At 36.7% G+C, this 19583-nt stretch overlaps 2 protein-coding genes across 6 annotated transcripts in view; one reads left to right on the top strand and one right to left on the bottom strand.

Annotated features, from left to right (window-relative positions):
* The window catches only part of TAX1BP1 (Tax1 binding protein 1), an 87892-nt gene extending 72067 nt beyond the window's left edge, over positions 1 to 15825 (top strand). The window contains exons 15-20 of one of the 3 annotated variants that reach the window (XM_027102317.1): positions 2080 to 2263; positions 2619 to 2767; positions 13215 to 13297; positions 13917 to 14072; positions 15356 to 15521; positions 15617 to 15825. In XM_027102317.1, the coding sequence (XP_026958118.1) occupies positions 2080 to 2263; positions 2619 to 2767; positions 13215 to 13297; positions 13917 to 14072; positions 15356 to 15482 (699 nt within the window). In that variant the 3' untranslated portion in view covers positions 15483 to 15521; positions 15617 to 15825. Of the gene's footprint in view, positions 1 to 2079; positions 2264 to 2618; positions 2768 to 13214; positions 13298 to 13916; positions 15070 to 15355 lie in introns of those variants that run through there. The other 2 variants (XM_027102316.1, XM_027102318.1) reach the window with 2 other exon arrangements.
* The window catches only part of JAZF1 (JAZF zinc finger 1), a 337745-nt gene continuing 333977 nt past the window's right edge, over positions 15816 to 19583 (bottom strand). The window contains exons 5-7 of one of the 3 annotated variants that reach the window (XM_027102320.1): positions 18132 to 18213; positions 16478 to 16559; positions 15816 to 15957 (exon numbers count right to left, since the gene is read on the bottom strand). In XM_027102320.1, the coding sequence (XP_026958121.1) occupies positions 16486 to 16559; positions 18132 to 18213 (156 nt within the window). In that variant the 3' untranslated portion in view covers positions 15816 to 15957; positions 16478 to 16485. Of the gene's footprint in view, positions 18214 to 19583 lie in introns of all 3 variants that reach the window. The other 2 variants (XM_027102319.1, XM_027102321.1) reach the window with 2 other exon arrangements.

The raw sequence follows: 19583 nt of genomic DNA, 5'->3' as shown, positions 1-19583 counted from the left end.
GACCTTTGTGTTTCCATGTACATTTTATAATCAGTTTGTCAGTTTATACAAAAGCCTGCTGGAATTTCGATTGGGATCGCATTGAATCTGTAGATCAATTTGGGGGGAATTAATAGCATAAAAATAAGTTTTCCAGTCCATGAATGTGGTATATTTCTCTATTTGCTGAGGCTCTCTTTAATTTCTCTCAGTAATGTTTGTGGCTTTTAGTTTATAGACCTTGCACATCTTTTGCTAAATTTATTCCTCAGTATTTAATTTTTATCTATGAATGTTACTATAAATAGAATTTTAAAAAATTTCATTTGCTGATATATGGTAGTACAGTTGGTTTTATATATTGACCTTATATACTGCAGCCTTGCTAAATTAACTCATTCTCCTAGTTCTAGTGTATTCCTTAGGATTTTCCACTTCTATGATGATATCATCTGTGAGTAAAGATGGTTTTACTTCTTCCTTTCCAGTCTGTCTGCCTTAATCTTAATCTTGCCTTAATCTTAACACTGTTTAGAACCTCCAGTATAGGGACTTCCCTGATGTTCCAGACTCTGCGCTCCCCTGTGCACAGGGCCTGGCTTTGATCCCTGGTCAGGAAACTAAATCCCGCATGCAGCAACTAAAAGATCCTGCACGCCGCAACGAAGATCCCGAGTGCTGCAACTAAGACCCGGTGCAGCCAAATAAATAAATATTAAGGGCTTCCCTGGTGGCGCAGTGGTTGAGGGTCCGCCTGCCGATGCAGGGGACACGGGTTCGTGCCCCGGTCCGGGAGGATCCCACATGCCGCGGAGCGGCTGGGCCCGTGAGCCATGGCCGCTGAGCCTGCGTGTCCGGAGCCTGTGCTCCGCAGCGGGAGAGGCCACAGCGGTGGGAAGCCCGCGTACCGCAAAAAAAAAAATTAAAAAAAAAAAAAAAAACTCCAGTATAATGTTGAATAGAAGTGGTTAGAACAGACATTTTTGCCTTAATATTTGATCTTAGGTAGAACCATTTAATTTTTCCCCATTAAGATTCACTGTAGGTTTTTATAGATGTCTTTTTTTTTTAAATCATGGATGCCTGTTGAATTTTATAAGATGTTTCTTCTTGAAGTTATTGAAATGATTGTATGCTTTTTTCCTTTAGTCTATGAACGTGTGATGAATTACATTGATTTTTGGATGTTAAACTAAATTTGCATTCTTGTGATAAAACCCACTTGGTCATGATTTTTTTAAATTAATTTTGGCTGTGTTGGGTCTTTGTTGCTGCGTGTGGGCTTTCTCTAGTTGCAGCGAGCAGGGGCTGCTCTTTCTTGCGGTGCGAGGGCTTCTCATTGTGGTGGTTTCTCTTGTTGCGGAGCACGGGCTCTAGGCATGGTCTTTAGTTGTGACACACGGGCTCTAGAGCGCAGGCTCAGTAGCTGTGGCGCACAGGCTTAGTTGCTTCGCGTCATGTGGGATCTTCCCAGACCAGGGATCGAACTCACGTCCCCTGTATTGGCAGGCAGATTCTTAACCACTGCGCCACCACGGAAGTCCCAATGTATTATTTTCTAATATTGAATTTGATTTCTTAATTAAGTTAAGGATTTTTACATCAGTATTCGTGAGGGTCTGCAGTTGAGGTCTGCCGTCTTCCTGTGATGTCACTGGTTTGGGTATCAGGATAATACTGGCCTTGTAAAGTAAGCTGAGACTTTTTTTTCCTCTAGTTTTTGAAAGAATTTATACAAGATTAGTATTTTTTAAAATGTTCGATAGAGTTTACCAGGGAAGCAGCCTGAGTTGTTTTTTGTCTTGTGATTTTTACTAATAGCTAAGTTGTAAGAGATTCGCAATTTCCTCTCAATTAGCAATAAAAAAGGTACTTTATTGGCACAAATAAATTTGAAAATATATTGGGCTTTATCCTGCTTTCTGATTTTGTTAGATGTGGAAGGGACATTTATGAGAAGTTGAGAACCAGCCTTTCCAACTGTGTACTTTAAATATAATAGGGAAATCATTTTATTGTTATATTTTGGCTAAATACTTAATGCTCTTCTTGTTAAAAAATATTTGGTTGCTTATTCACCTTTGTTTTTGTTAATTTTAGGAACTTAAAAGTAGTATAGAAAATCAAGCAGAAAGGAAATTGGAGGGTCAGAATTCCCAGAGTCCTCAGCAGATCTCACAGTGTTTCAACACAAGCTCAGAGCAAAATGGTCATGTTCCTGCAGTGCCAGATACACAACCAGTTCTGCAGTTTGGTAATCCTTATGCAACACAGGAAACAAGAGGTTATTAAAATATTTTTGGTTGGGGTTAGCTGAATGTGGAGGTTTTTTTTGTTTGTATCTTCCTGGGATTAGAGAACTGTTGGTTATGATCAACTCTAATAGAAAGCTTGCTTTATAATAAGCAGTTTTAATGTTTAACACTAACTGGCTTCATCTAGAAGCAGTACACCACGAATGAGGAGTCTATTTGCTTATTGCACATAGTTCTTATTTTTAAAGATCATTTGGGTTAAAAAAAAGACATTTTTTGGATACACTAAAGTGGTTCTTTATATTCTGTTCATCATAGCTATACACGGAGATTCTAATTTTAGTACCAGGTTTTTACCCTACCCTTCCAAAATTTTTATTTCAGATGGAGCAGATGGTGCTTTTTACCCAGATGAAATCCAAAGGCCACCTGTGAGAGTACCCTCTTGGGGACTGGAAGATAATGTTGTCTGCAGCCAGCCTGCCCGAAATCTAAGTCGACCTGATGGTTTAGAAGACCCTGAGGATAGTAAAGTAAATTGAATTTCTATTTTCTGAGCCTGTCCCTTTTATTTTTTGTCCTGTGTAGAGAGTTATGTGTGTGTAGAAAGAGAGAGTGTGTATGCTCGTGTGTGCACATGATTGCTTACTTGATTTTTTGAAAAATCTGCTTGTATTTAAATTTGAAAAATCAACCATTAATATGCTTCAGACTTATACTTTAGGATTTATTGAGAGAATGACCTTAGAATATTGTAGTTATAAGATAGTTTAATTTTAAAAATTTTTTAAAAGTTGAGCTATAATTGACATATAACATGTTTCAGGTGTGCAACATAGCGATTCGGTATTTGTGTATATTGCAAAATGATCATAACAAGTCTAGTTAACATCCATCATCATACAGCTATAATTTTTTTCTTGTGATGAGAACTTTTAAGATCTACTCTCTTAGCAACTTTCAAATATACAATACAGTATTAACTGTAGTCACAGATAGTTTAATCTTAATTATCACAGAGTAATTTACTATATTCTTTTGATTGTAGATGTACCAGGTTGCAAGAAGCAAAGTGTTAATGACAGTGTTATGCTTTGGTGTGCATCTTTTCAGTTTTGCATTTATATCCCACTTTAAGTTACAAAGTGGACTCTTCGTTATCTTTAGCAAGAAAAAGGAAGAAGTGTGTGTATCATAGTTTTCTTTTTCAGAGAAATACTCTTGTAGACATCATTAGTATTTAATCTCTCAGCAGTACAGTACTGATGATAATTGAATCAGTTTACATGGCATGGCATTCTTTTTATTTCATTTAAGAGATTTCTTCACCATTTAATAGATCCTTTTCCTCATAGCAGCTTTTTGGATTTTCTGGTCATTAAGGTGTGTTTAAAAGAAATGCTTTATCATGCTCTTTGCAAGTACAGTGGTATCATGACCTGTTTCTCATTTAATCTAGTTTGCTGCATTTAATTGCTATTAACCTTTGCAGAAACTGATCAGTGTTCAGACAGGCATGATTTTAGCCCTAGTGCTCAACACCCATAATGGAGAAAAATGTATTTCTCTCTTCTGCCTTTTGGCCTCCTATATCCATTACTGGGAATAATTAGGAAAACTGTCAGAACTTTGGTAGCCTATATGAAGTCTAGAGTATCATCTTACTGCTTTATCACACCTTTACTTCACATTTTGCATATTTAATCTGATCATTCTTGGCACAGATGTTACATGTGACAAGCTCTTCTCTTCTGTAGTCATCTGCTTCAGTTTAATTAGTAGAGTGTTCTTTCTGATCTGCGTGCTTTGCCCTCCTGCAAACCCATGAGAAGCAGTGTTAGAGTCTTGTGCTCATTTGCTGACATGCTTAGATTTGGTAATGAGATGGAAGGGGTCTTAACAGGCACACCTTGGGTAATTGTATTTTGCTATCAGAGGATTTTTCACATTAGAAACTAATTTTTTTGCACATTCAGACCTTATTTTTTTTTTTTTAAATTCTTGTCATTACAACAACAAAAATCACTTGCAAATGAAGTGTTTTAGTTAAGTAGTTTTAGTTAGAATATAAAAAGCAGCTCTGAGTTGACCTGTTCCTTTTCTCTGGCTCTTTGCCCTGGAAGTATTTAACAGCCTGGGACCCAGTGCCTTTCAGTTGGGGTTGAAGCAGCTGCACTCCCAGCCCCCTTCAGTCACACCTACCATATCTCCTCCCTTCTGTACCAAAAACTTTCTGTCTCACTCCCCTTCACCTCATAGTTGTAATTATGATGATAGTGATGGCAATAGACATTTCTGTAGTTTTATTGGACAGCTAATGCTTAACACTTTAAATATATTAACTCTTCATAGCTGTCCTATGAGGTAGAAACTATTACTATGTTTTATAATGGAGGAAACAGAGACAGACTACCTGGCTTGCTTGAAGTCATACAGCTGGTAAGCGTACAGCCTCATCAGTTTGGCTATGGAAGTTGTGGTTTTACCACCTATCAGCCTACCAAGTGGCTAAACCACAGGTTCCCAAACTTTCTCAGTTGATGGCACCTTTAGCATCTCAGTAGCCTCCTGCACAGTTTTTGGAACCATGGTCTAAACTCTTCCTACACAAAAACATCATTTTTGGACCAACACTATTGGTATCTCCTGGGAGCTTGTGAGAAATAAGGAACCTCTGGCTCCACTCCAGACCTACAGAGAATCAGACTGCATTTAACAAAGTCTTTTGGTGATCATGCGCTTAATAAAATTTGAGTTGCACTGGTCTAAGCTTCCTAAGGCCCATCAGGCAAGGTTGGATTACTTTCTCTTCCTTTAACACATATCCCACTTTCCAGTTGTTTTTATGCCTTTGTATAGTGTTTCCCTTTCACCTGACTAGCTTTACTTCTTTCCTTTCTCCTCTATCTCTGAAAGACTGAGGTTCACACATTCTGTTAATGTGTAGTTTGCAGCTTTCCACATGAATCCTTCACTATGAACCCCCCAATTGAAGACTGACAATTTTTGTATTTACATTTTTTTCTCATGAGTTTTTTAGTTTTTATTCTCAGAAGGATCTGTGGTTTTCAAAGGGGCTATGACTCCACAATTGTTGGGAATCACTGCTTTAAAGAATCAAGGCCTGTTTCCCATTGTCATGACACATGGAATTTTTGCCTTTCTTAAATTTTGCCATTTTTCATATGTTGTCTTATTTTTAAAATTTTACTTTGAATATAACCAGTATGTTTTCTGTTTACAAAAGTAGTATATAATTACAGCCAATTCACTTTTATCAAGACTGCCAAGACATTTATTTAAAATTAATTAATTTATTTTTGGCTGTGTTGGGTCTTCATTGCTGTGTGTGGGCTTTCTCTAGTTGCGGTGAGCGGGGGCTACTCTTCGTTGCAGTGCGTGGGCTTCTCATTGCGGTGGCTTCTCTAGGTGTAGAGCATGGACTCTAGGCACATGGGCTTCAGTAGTTGTGGTGTGCAGGCTCTAGAGCGCAGGCTCAGTAGTTGTGGCGCAAGGGCATAGTTGCTCCACGGCATGTGGGATCTTCCTGGACCAGGGATCGAACCCGTGTCCCCTGCATTGGCAGGCAGATTCTTAACCACTGCACCACCAGGGAAGTCCCCCAAGACATTTCAAAGGGGAAAGAATAATCATTTCAACAAATGGTGCTGGGACATTTGGATATCCATATGCAAAAAAATGAAATTGGACTTCTACCTCATACCATATACAAAAATTAACTCAAATTGAACCTAAATATAAGAGCTAAAGTATAAAATTCAAAAGAAAACATAGAGATAGATCTTTGTGATGTTAGGCAATGGTTTCTTAGATATGACATCAAAAGCACAAACAGCAAAGGAAAAAATAGATAAATTAGACATCATCAAAAGGATTACATGAGGGGCTTCCCTGGTGGCGCAGTGGTTTAGAATATGCCTGCCAATGCAGGGGACATGGGTTCAAGCCCCGGTCCGGGAAGAGCCCACATGCCACAGAGCAACTAAGCCTGTGTACCACAACTACTGAGCCTGCACTCTAGAGCCCACAAGCCACAACTACTGAAGCCTGTGTGCCTAGAGCCCATGCTCCGCAACAAGAGAAGCCACCGCAATGAGAAGCCCGTGCACTGCAATGAGGAGTAGCCCCCGCTCACCGCAACTAGCCTGTGTGCAGCAACAAAGACCCAACGCAGCCAAAAATAAAATAAATTAAAAAAAAAAGATTACATGAATTCTATATGTTCTGTTTTTTGTTTTTTTTTAATACACACTTTGTTCTAGCTGATTGTGTATCTCTGGTTGGCATCTCTTTTTGTTTTTTTTTTTTTAAATATTTATTTATTTAGGCACACCCGGTCTTAGTCGCGGCATGCGGGATCTTCGTTGCGACATGTGGACTCTTAGTTGCAGCATGCATGTGGGAACTAGCTCCCTGACCAGAGATCGAACCCAGGCCCCCTGCATTGGGAGTGTGGAGTCTTACCCACTGGACCACCAGGGAAGTCCCTGGTTGGCATCTCTTAATGCTGTATTTTACCTTCTCTATACCATATAGTACAATGCCTTTCATATACAGTAGAGTCTATTTAAATATTTGTGACTAACGATTTTAGCTAAAGAAATGCTTTTAATTATTTTTATTTTCTGCCTACTAATGTTCAGATCATCTTAGAAAGGTAATTTTTGGTAACAGCTTTATTGAGATATAATTCACATACCATACAATTACCATTTAAAGTATACAGTTCAATGGTTTTTAGTATATTCAGAGAATTGTGCAGCTATCACCACATTCAATTTTAGGACATTTTCCTCACCACAAAAAGAAGCTCTGTACCGTTTAGCAGTTACTTTGTCTCTGTAGAGTTGCTTATTCTGGACATTTATGTAAGTCAGATCTTATAACGTGAGGTCTTTTGTGACTGGCTTCTTTCACTTAGCATAATGTTTTCAAGATCCATCCATGTTTTAGCATACATGCATATTTAGCTTGAAGAATGTACTGCATTCCTTTTTATTAAATGCTGAATAGTGTGCTGTATGGATATACCACATTCTGTTTATCCATTTCTCTGTTGATTAACAGTTGGCTCTTGTGAATAGTGCTGCTGTGAACTTATGTACAAGTTTTTGTTTTGAATACCTTTTTCAGTTTGGTTATATACCTAGGAGTTGAATTGCTGGGTCATAGGGTAACTCTATGTTTAACCTTTTGAAGAATTGCATGATTCCTTTTCCATTGGCAGTGTGTACGTGTAAGAGTTCCAGTTTATCTACATCTTTTCCCACACTTGTTGTCTGTTGTTTTGATGATAGCTCATCCTAGTAGATGAGAAGTGGCATATCATCATGATTTTGATTTGCATTTCCCTGATGGCTAATGATATTGAGCATCTTTAATGTGCTGGTTGACCATTTGTATATGTTCTTTGGGAAAATGTCTATTCAAGTCCTTTGGCCATTTTTATATAGGATTATTTGTCCCTTGCCAGATAAATGATTTGCAAATATTTTCCCATCTGTGGATTGTCTTTATATTCTTTTGGTGGTATCCTTTGCAGCACAAAAGTTTTAAATTTTGATGAAGTCAAATTTACCTATCCGTTTTTTGCTTGTACTTTTGTTGTCGTATCTCAGAAACCATTGCTTTATCTAAGGTAGCTCTAGCTTCTAATTTAGGTCTTTGGTTTAAGTTTTGAATATGGAGAAAAGTAACTTTTTTTGGTATTCTTTTCCATTATGGTTTATTACAGGACATCGAATATAGTTCCCTGTGCTGTACAATAGGTCTTTGTTGTTTATCCGTTCTATATGTAATAGTTTGCATCTGCTAATCCCAAACTCCCAATCCAACCACCCCCCTCCACCGGCTCCCCTTGGCAACCACAAGTCTTCTCTCTGTGAGTCTGTTTCTGTTTCGTAGATAAGTTCATTTGTGTCATTATTTTAGATTCCACATATAAGTGATATCATATGGTATTTGGCTTTCTCTTTCTGACTTACTTCGCTTAGTGTGATAATCTCTAGGTCCATGTAGCTGCAAATGGCATTATTTCACTTTTTTTTAAAAAAATTTTTTAACATCTTTATTGGAGTATAATTGCTTTACAATGGTGTGTTAGTTTCTGCTTTACAACAAAATGAATCAGTTATATATATACATATGTTCCCATGTCTCTTCCCTCTTGCGTCTCCCTCCCTCCCACCCTCCCTATCCCACCCCTCCAGGCGGTCACCAAGCACTGAGCTGATCTCCCTGTGCTATGCGGCTGCTTCCCACTAGCTATCTACCTTACGTTTGGTAGTGTATATATATGTCCATGCCTCTCTCTCGCTTTGTCACACCTTACCCTTCCCCCTCCCCATATCCTCAAGTCCATTCTCTAGTAGGTCAGTGTCTTTATTCCTGTCTTACCCCTAGGTTCTTCATGACATTTTTTTCCCTTAAATTCCATATATATGTGTTAGCATTACGGTATTTGTCTCTCTCTTTCTGACTTACTTCACTCTGTATGACAGACTCTAGGTCTATCCACCTCATTACAAATAGCTCAATTTCGTTTCTTTTTATGGCTGAGTAATATTCCTTTGTATACATATATACCACACCTTCTTTATCCATTCATCTGTCGGTGGACATTTAGGTTGTTTCCATGTCTCGGCTCTTGTAAATAATGTTGCATGAACATAGGGCTGCATGTATCTGAGAAAAGTGACATTTGAAAATAGAGATCTTACAAAATTATTTGCTTTCCTATTTTTAAAATACCTTTAAATTTTATGGAGTTGTAATTCAGTGATATTCCTTCATTGACATATTACTAGAAATGGATGTTTGGCTGAGCTTAAACAGTAACATCTCATAAAAAGAGAATGTTGACGAATTTTACTTAATAATACAGAGTTATAAGGATAAACATTAATTCTTTAGTTTTATATAAAAGTTACCCAGAGTCATTGGTACTCTGTTCTTAATGTGTTGATTTTGGCCTTAGCAAATGTTTCTTGTAGGATGCTCTTGAACTAAAGTAGTAATTATTAACTTAGTAAAAGTTCTATTAAGTGGTGGATCTTTCTTCATTGATATTCATTACTAGATCCTTAATGATATCTAAATATTTCAATTAATAATTCCTGGCAAAGGTGGAATCATAACACAGTTTCAGAAATTCTGATTGTCCGAATCCTAATGATTCAGATGGTGTAACTCAATCATTAGCTCCCGAGTGTGTATTGCTAGTTTGATCACAATTGCATTTTTTATTGTGGTTGAATACACATAACATAAAGTTTACCATCTTACTATTTTTTAGTACATGCTTCTATAGCAGTAAGTACAGATGACCCTTAACGCGAGGGTTAGGGGTGCCAACCCTCCATGCAGTTGAAAATCTGAGTATAACTTACAGTTGGTCCTCTACATCTGTGGTTTCTCCCATATCCACAGATCTGCATTCAAGGATCCAACCAACCTCAGTTCATGTAGTATTGTAGTATATACTATTGAAAAAATCCCGCATAAAAGCAGATCTATATAGTTCAAATCCTCATTGTTCAGTGGTCAACAGTATATTCACATTGTTGTGCAACAAGTCTTCGGAACTCTTTTCATCTCGCAAAACAGAAACTCTATACCCGTTAAACAACAACTCCATTTCTCCCTCCCTCTGGCCCCTGGCATTCTACTTTGTCTCTCTGAATTTGACTATTCTGGATACCTCATATAAGTACAATAGAATCATACAGTATTTATCTTTTTGTGATGGGCTTATTTCACTTAATATATGTCCTCAAGATTCATTCATGTTGTAAGATGTCAGAATTTTTTTCCTTTTTAAGGCTAAATAATATTTCATTGTATGTGTATACCACATTTTGTTTATCCATGCATCCACTGATAAACATTTGAGTTGTTTCCACCTTTTGGCTATTGTGAATAATGCTGCTATGACCATAGGTGTTACCAGTGTATCTGTTTGAGTTCCTGCTTTCAGTTCTTTTGGATATATACCCAGAAAGGGAATTGTTGTATCGTATGGTAATTGTATTTTTATGATTGATTAAATGTATTTTGTTGTCTAAGAGATTAACCAATTTTAATACTATTTCAGATGTTCAAACTGGTTATATACTTTGATAAGAAAAACAAGAATATTTTTTAGAGACTAGATTTTGAGTTGAGCATCTCATGAGAAGTTTTGGGTTTCAAACAGAGCTTCAGTTTACCGTAGCATGTTTCCTTTGCTTAAAAACCAGTTTGCAAATAGAAAGAGTATTGTGCTCATGGGTCTAAAGGTACATGAACAATGTAGTGGTTTAGACCTTTGTGGAGATTAAAATGCTATTGAAAATATTTTCTTAAGAAAAATTTAATTATTTGGAATTGTTCGTAAATACATTTTAGTGTGGTATTCCCAATAATATTTGCTTACAAGATTATTTCAGCAGTTTAGCTAAAATACTAGGTACTTATACTTTAAAACTTGCTATTCAAAATTCTTTTGACTTGACAACTTTCAGTGCTAAAACTTGATTGTTTTAGTAGTTTTGGGTGGAAATCTTGCTAAAATAGAGTACTAATAACCTTGATGACTGAAGTTTATTAATTAAAAACTTAATATTGAATGATGTCCTCACATTCTTTTAAGGTGTATAGTAAAGCTGTATGATCCAGTGTTGAAATCCTATTTGATGTTTTGGGTTCTTGTCTGCTTTCCTCTTTTTTTCACCAGTAGCCATTTTTTGTTGCGGCAGTGAGCCTGCCTTAATAGCCTCACTTCCTGGGCTAATTTGTTATATGTAAACTAGTATGGTTTGGAAACTAATTAGCTGAGCTTGATGACTAAAATGGAATAACTGTATTTGGGAGTGAAAATTTGGTCATTTTGCATGACAAGATCACCACAGACTTTATTATATGAATTGGTTACTCAGATTTTATTACATACTTCTTGGTTTTAAACTATTCTCCCAGTAGGTGACTTCTTATTTCATGAGGACTTATGTCTCATTATTACATCTAGAATTCTACTCTTCAGTTCCTCTCCCCTTTTATTCTGGTAGAAGATACAGAATAATAGTTCCCTTACCAAATTATATATGGCTTAGAAAGTATAAATTGCTTTTTTTGCCCCCCTCATCCACATATTTTATAAGCAGACATATTTTTAACATGTCTGATAGGTGGTCTGAAACTAGCACCTTAGCTAGTTCCAAACTCTATTGTTAGCTCCTTCATGGAAGCAGTGAATTGGTGTGAGCTGCAGCTGTTGTAAAACACAGGGAAAGGTGGTTATGAGATTTTTGGTTCCATTATATTTTTCGCCCCTAGAAAGTTGTATTGTACAATATTATAAATATGTCACATCAAGAATTTTGAAAAGTAGAATATGAAGACCTTTTGTTTTATTCTTTTTCTTCAATAGCATTTCAAAAAATTTTAAAACATTTATATATGAGAAAATTTTGTTCATTATTTTATATGTAATTGTTTAAGCAGATTCATTTTCGGATATTGTTGCTGGAAGGCCTAAGTATGGCAGCCAGAGTAATGTGGCACAGAATCACAATTTGCCTGTTATACATATGTAAGCTTAGCAGATTCAACTACTAAATCATCTTCCCTCTTTGCCCCTGCAGATTTAAAAACTGTCTGGATTTTACTTACTTAAAGACTTTTAATTTTTGAAGTATATGAAGTACTTCCCCCAACATTCCCCAACTTCTCAATGCCCTATTAGGTTATTGATCCTGTTTTTCTTTTGCCCAGTTATAGCCTAAGGGAATCATGTAAACAAAAGTGTTTTCTCATGTGATGCACATGGGAAAAAAAAGTCTCTCACCTCCTTTTTTGAGCTTTTACGGGGGTGGGGGATAATTGTCAGAATAATAGCTAAGTTACCACGCCTTCCCTTATTGTTCCTTCCCCCCCCCCCAAAAAAAATTCAATTTATCTTTTGTTTGGTCACTTAAAATTTCACATCACATACACTTTTTTGGAACCTCTTCCTATGACAGACCTGACTTATGAGCCTATTAATAGTTCTGGGGCAATCATGACTACCCAGCAACATAAGGACTTTAATCAGTGCCTCTTCCACCTATTGTGTGCTGTTAGTTCATGACATGAGAGAAGCTAACAGACTGCTTAGGGGAAGAAAGCAAATGGGCACTTCAGATGATGTGGCTGCTTTGGATATGAAGTGACAGTCTGTGTTTGGATATTGATGTAGCAGCAGTGTGCAAATCTATAAAAAGTGACTAGAGGGATGCAGGCATGGAAATTCAAACCAGCATTTTCTTTCAGATTCAGACTCAGATTTACAGGGTTTTAGGAGTCTTCCTTGATAATGTTAATCAGATATTTAAATTTGAATCTGATTGTTTTACATTAGGGTTTTTGAGGCCTATAGTTTGGTGCATTGCTTCACTTTAACATGGTTTTCCAGTTGGGTTTGCTTGTGTATTTGCCCCAAAACATACACACACAGAGTTTTCCTTTATTTATAATTTCTACGTATTGTGCAGTGGGTATATATTATCAAAGAAGATCCTGCCTGTCTTACAGATTAATAGTCATTAAATGAGAATAAAAGGAAAAATAATGCAGTCTTAAGATTTTTATGAAAGTGGTCACCCAGTGTATGGAATGAAAAGTCGGTAAAGTTACCTACATATCGGTCAAAAAAGTCTGTTGATCTCTACTTCATTCACACACACAGGTGTAGTATACTCTCCATTCCACTGAATACTGCTTTTTATTTCAAGGTATGACTTAGTCCATCGTGAAATACTCTCTAAAAAACAAAAAGTTACTTTCAAACACGTTTACATGAAAATCTAATTTAATGATAATAGAAGTAAATTTTTAAAAGTGTAATCTTATTTCCTTTATACGGTGCTTGATTGAATTAATTAATTGAGGAACTTCTATTTGGTTTCACTTTTCTCAAAAGTTGCACAATTATTGTTTGCCTAGGAAGATGAGAATGTGCCCACTGCTCCTGATCCTCCAAGTCAGCATTTACGTGGCCATGGAACAGGCTTTTGCTTTGATCCCAGGTAATTTTTCTCTTTCCTGTGTAGAATTGGGATTACCTGTGGCTCTCAACGTATGGTCCTTGAAAATTTGTTAGAAATGCATATGGTCCAGGGCCCTAACTCAGATCTTGTTGAACCCCAAATCCTTGCTGTAGGGCCCAGCAGTACACGTCTCAGCATGCCTCCAGGTGGTTCTGATGCGCACTGTACCTTGAGGACCAGTGCTGTAAACAGCTTTAGTTGTTAAACTGAATGAACACTGTTGGGAAGCTACAAGTTGTATGAATCTTTATAGTTTTACGAAAGGCATATTTTGTTAAAAATTGAAGAATTCTTGTCACTGAGCCTCATTTCACATAATGTGATTGTATTTTTTGGATTTTGATGAGAAAAAGATTTTCTTTGTCAATCTAATCGTAAAACTAAAATTAGAGGCTTTACAAATGGTTTACACAGTTGTCAATAGCAAGCTTTTAGGAGCAGAAAAAGAGGTTCCTGGCGTAACTGAAGAGTTTCAAGGTAAGTGTTAGTATGCATATCAGCTTAACTAGATAAATGTAACCTCACTGTATCTGAAGGTTACTGCTGTTAAAAATCTGTTTATTAGAAATAGGTAATTCTTTCATTTTATTTCCTCAAGCTTTGATGTTCAGAAGAAATGTCCACTCTGTGAATTAATGTTCCCTCCCAACTACGATCAGAGCAAATTTGAAGAACATGTTGAAAGTCACTGGAAGGTGTGCCCAATGTGCAGCGAGCAGTTCCCTCCTGACTATGACCAGCAGGGGTTTGAAAGGCATGTACAAACCCATTTTGATCAGAATGTTTTAAATTTTGACTAGTTAATTTTTATTAGGAGTTAATAATACAGTTCAGCAGTTGGGAAAAAAACACACCTCAGACCACTAAGGAGACCACAAGGTGTCACTTTCATGTACCCTCTATTGCACTTTTCTGACCAAGAGCTACTTTGAGTTTGGTGTTACGTAGTGTCAGGGTCAGTCCTTGGTTTATCACTTATCAATAAATATAATTTTAACCTCTGTTAATCTTACCTGCTTAAGAAGTTCTTGTGTATTTGTATCTTTATTTATTCCCCATTTTGAAAAATTATATGAATGAAGGAAACGGATTATTTTAACGTTACCACACTGAAAAAATAGGTATGTATAGTGTGTTATTTAGCAGAATATTTACACATCTCTGTCGACCTTGTTGATTGAGCATGACTACTGAAAGTTATGTAACACAAAGAATTTTCGTAAGTCTTGCAAAGTTATTCTTTTGAATACAGAAACTTCATAATTTAGCCCATGAAATATTTTTTTTTTTAACCCTCTTTAGAAGGGGAGCTGCATGTAGAATGAGATCACATGCTTCCAAGATAGCAAATATCCTTTTTATATTTGAAATGTTTGCTTTAGGAATTAATAGAATGCATATTTTGCTAATTTTATGACTAAAAAATTTTAGAATATCTGATTATTTTTAAGCCATCTTAAAGTTGTATTTCTATCTGATGGGGAAATGGAACAAGATATGTCAGTGTAATTGTTTCATATTAAATGATCTACTAAACAGTGATGGTTGTGGCATAAAATCACAGAAAATGTATGTCTTTTTTCACATTTTCTTGATGAGTATAACTTTGAAAAAATGTTCTCAGTAAGTGATTAAATATGTAATGCATAAACCCAAATCAAACTATCGTGTTCGTTATGACTCTGCTGTATATAGTATTCATTAACATTAAAGTAGACACATTTTTAGAAGTGTGTAATTTCATTGTCAAATTTATTTGTGATAGTTTTTCATTAAGTCTAGCATCTTGAATGTCTTTTTGGTCTGGGTCACTAAAAAAATTTTCTGAACTACAGTCCTTTCCCCTTTTAGAATATGAATGTTAAGGATTTAAAGTACTGACTTTTTGATTTTGCTGTTTTTGTGGTTATCAAAATATTTAAGCTTGTCTTAAGCAAACTAGCTATCTAAGATGTTAACTTAATATTCAGTGTAGTGGCATTTTGGGGTACTATATGTGAACCGCATATACACCATCTCACTTGTATTTGTTTCTAGGAGCAGAATTCATGTATCGTTGGAATCCTTTAAAAGGTGTGAGTCTAGGGCAAAACAGTATTGGGCAGTCAGATATCAGGACATGGCAGACCTGGGATGCAGCGGTAATGAAGACACCATGTTTTAAGCTTCTGGATAGGTTATATGCTAAGCAGAATATATTCAGGTAAAATACGTTCAATGATATGAACATTTTTGTTCCATCAATCAGTTAATAATTATGGACCATACTAACCTAAAAGTATCCTTTGAATATTATAGTGCTACTACCAGTGAAATGAAATTGTTCATCATACTAACCTAGGCAAAACATTGATGAAATCTACATGTCAGCTGAATTCTGCCCCCACCCAAAAAAGGCAGCCTTAGAACAAGGTACTGAATGGATATATTCGTTTCTGTGGCAAACTTGATACTGGTCTTTATAATGGATGCTAATGAAAATAAAGAGCCATGTTTATTTTGGGTCAGAGGCAGTTTATTTTAAATGTGATTTCATTTACATTTATAAGCAGCTTTTCTTGACAGCAATTTTGTTTCATTAAGTTGCCTTCAGTTCTAAAACAAACCTCTGTTGCTTTCAAACTTAAATGTGCTCTGTCCTGAACAAAACATATGAAAATATAATTTAAAGCACAGTTTTCACAGACACAGTACAATACATTCACTATACACGGTATAACAAAATATTCCCATCCTTACCTGTTTAGTAATACTGTCACAATGAATAAGTAAATAGAAACTGGAAATTTTTATAGTTGAAAGAAATTTAACATGCACAATGACTATTTTATGACTGTTTAGCTGTTGAACTACTGATCCAGCCTACAGTTTCTTGCACTAGAAGGAGCGAAGCTAAATAATAATTGCTGGCCTAAAAAAAAATTTGGTCAATTCTAGGTAGATATGAAATAGCCAAGTAGGGCCTTCTTATGCACCAACTGGTGGCTTCTCATGTCTGTATCACCCTTTAAAAGATAAAGGATAACACTGTATATTCAGGACCAAGACTACTCTTCAGAGATCTGAGGACATTTTTAGCGGGTAGTGTCTTTATAAATAACTTTTAAATCCCTCATTATGAGGGATTCACAATTTAAGAGTGTATTAATAGAAGCTTACCCGTCTGGCTAACAGAATTGTCTTCCTTTCAAAACGTCTGAAAAACTGAGGAGGGAGGAACACCTGCTTTCCATCTGTAAGACTTTCAACAAATGGAAACACGGGAAGAAAGTTATTTTACAAGCATTTCGAGTTTGATTTTCGTCAGTTTTGTGGGCAGTTAGCCATCTCAAAGCAATTTTTATTGCATAATTAGGCAATTGGTAAACTCATGTTTAAGGAATAGCACTTGGGAGAAATGAACACTCAAGGCATGATGGTACTGTTGGTGAGAAAAACGTTAGGAATGGTCCAGACGTAGGTTATACTCTAATGGGTCACGTATTAGTCACTGACCACCTGCTGCAAGAAGCACTTACCTGTCAATAAGGCTCAATTTCATATTTCAGCAAAATGTCTTACAAAGCTAAACAGACATTTCCAGTGGGAATACAGACATCTACAATGTGATGGAAAAAGTGCCTTTAAAAAAAGTCTGAAAACACAATGAGCATGAGGAGGCAACAGGGGTCTTAACAAGATGCTCCTCTTTGAAACGCGCTTGGCATTTTAATTCTTATCTGCAACCCGCAGGTTGTTAGGGCAGTGGTTGCAAGAACTGGCAACACATAAAACATCACATCTGTTGGCAATAGAGAACGACAAAGTGCTTTAAAACTTCACCTAAAGATGAAGATAGAACTAAATTTCACACACACAAAATTTGCACTTAAGTATTTCAAAGTGTTTCCTAACAGATTTCAGGGGAAAGTATTTCACTAAACTGGTATCTTGGTCCACCGACATCAATAGGCATAAATTGAATCCCTTGCACCTAGCAGGCACTCAGTGACTGTGTGTTAATGAGTGAACTGAATAGACTTTTTGTACAAAAATGCCATTTGTAACACTAAAATGATTGGTAAGTCACATGGCAAGATTTTCAGCTTTTTAAAGGTCTAAAGGATTTGCAAGATAATATAAAACACAGAAAGCACACCTTTTATGCATGTTATTTAAATATGAAAATATTTTTAGCATATTATGTTAAACATTCTTTCTTATTTATATTTCCGTTACCTAAAGTCTTTCTAGTCACAGGTACTAACTAACTCCATTATGTAAGGCATGGTAACCAGTTTGACAGTGAAGGTATTATTTTGGTTTTGAACACAATGAGTTGATGTGTTGAAAAACTTCAACCAATCACATTATAATCTTGGGGGAAAAACCCTCAGTGCTAGCCCCTCCTCCCCCGCAAATGATATCACTGCAACACAGCTAAACGATACACAACATGCCCTCAATTTCTGTCTTGTTTTGGGGGAAATGTGCTGAAAAACCTAGAGCTTTGTTTAGCACCTTATATCAAAGTAATGAAAATGGGTATGATGATTACATGTGCAAATGTACAAAATCATTAACTCTACAAAGATACATCATTCCAAAATTACAGAAAAAATTTAAAGCATGCATTTATTCTTTAAAGGGTTGCTGAATGCTTCCCCTGAAAAAAGGTGGCTGTTTTCAAAATCAGCAACTGCTGGTGAGGATTTCTTGGCACAGTTACGACCAGCATGTTACTGCTGCATCTTCCTGATAATGTCGGCCGACACCGGGGGATGGAAATTGATTGTGTGGTGCCGCAGGCCCTGAGCTGTCTTGTAACTCTTACCACAACGACACTTGAATGGTTTGCGGACACGAATCTGTGTTCTGTGGCCATTCTTAGCATGGTACTTTATGCCATTCACATTCTGTGGAGAGGACAAAAATATCACCTATTAGACGGAGTCACACAGTGTCAGATGGCGGGGAAAACCTCAGTGCAGGTCTGACTGCAACTGGACAGCTCCTGGATGGCAGCTGTAGACAGAACAGGCTTTTTCGCGAACTCGCAGTCGTGTGTTAATCGTGGGCGGTGCAGACTAGGTCATGTACACAGCTCACCCAAGGCAATTTCAAACACACCTCAGTTACCCTGAAAGTACTGACTTCTGACTTTTACATAAAATACGTATTTAAGACCCAGACTTTTAAAGAGGCACAGCTCCCTCTGAATCTTGTTTCTACTCTGAAGAATGTTAACGATGAAAAATTACATACAAATATCCTCAAGATGGCCCCGAAAAGAATCTAAAGAAAGAAAACATAGGTTAGGGTAATGAAGTTCAAGACGTGTATAAATTCTTCATTTGGAAACTCAGCTTATGTCTTGCTCCCAGCCAACCATGATAATCGCTACCTTATGTAGGGATTTTTGGTCCATTTTCTACTCTGCTTTAAGCCAGTATCTGTGCCCAAATCTTGCCCCAGCACTGTTGTGTGTGTTAAATAAACACCTATGGGCAGACAAGGCCCTGCTTTTTATTTATGTATTATTCCAAACATACAGTGAACTTTAAAAATGTTAGGTTATTAAAGCCTCAGCAACAGAAAAGTTCCAAACTTCAAACTGGCCTACAAATCCTAAATGATAACATGAAATAACAAAATGCTTTCTGGATTTCTATCAATTGGTTTTGCTAGCTCACTTGCATATTCTATTTAAGACGTCATGCCTAGAATCACTCTACAGATTCAACCAAGTTAGTTTTGCTTATCCCAATTACATGGTGAGTAAACAGGCTCAGGACACTGAGTAAACTGATGGAAGATTTAAGTAAGAATAAATGGCAGAAGTGATGCTAGAGCATAGGTCTTAATTTCCAAGCCAGCTACTGTCAGACTGAGGAGTAAGGGAAAAGAGAAGATAGGAAGTTGTTGAGTACAGATCACCAGAAGAGTGGACTGTTTTCTAAAGTATTATCTGAATCTAGGCCCACTGAGGCCAGTCCTGTGCCCAACGAAAGGTTTCCAACATAGCCGTCTTCCACTTCATAGGATGCCCTTATCGAGCTCCCAAAGAATAAGAACAAACTGCAGTTGTTTCATGAGCATCTAGCACCGTGCCTGGCACATAGTAGCTGCTCCACTAGTACCTGTGAATGAATGAATTTGTTAGAGCATGCCTCATTCTGGAAGAAATTGAGAGTTGCCATGAAACAAAATATGTTCAGTGGTTATTACTATTTATATTTCCCTATTGGAGATTCACAGTGCACATTAATACTTTTCAAAAGTCCTA

Source organism: Aethalodelphis obliquidens, unplaced genomic scaffold (genome assembly GCF_003676395.1).
Source record: "Aethalodelphis obliquidens isolate GAN/ISIS:26980383/991018 unplaced genomic scaffold, ASM367639v1 scaffold5, whole genome shotgun sequence".
Classification (NCBI taxonomy): domain Eukaryota; kingdom Metazoa; phylum Chordata; class Mammalia; order Artiodactyla; family Delphinidae; genus Aethalodelphis; species Aethalodelphis obliquidens.
The sequence above is the reverse complement of the archived record's forward strand: the minus strand, read 5'-3'. Positions and strand labels throughout refer to the sequence as shown.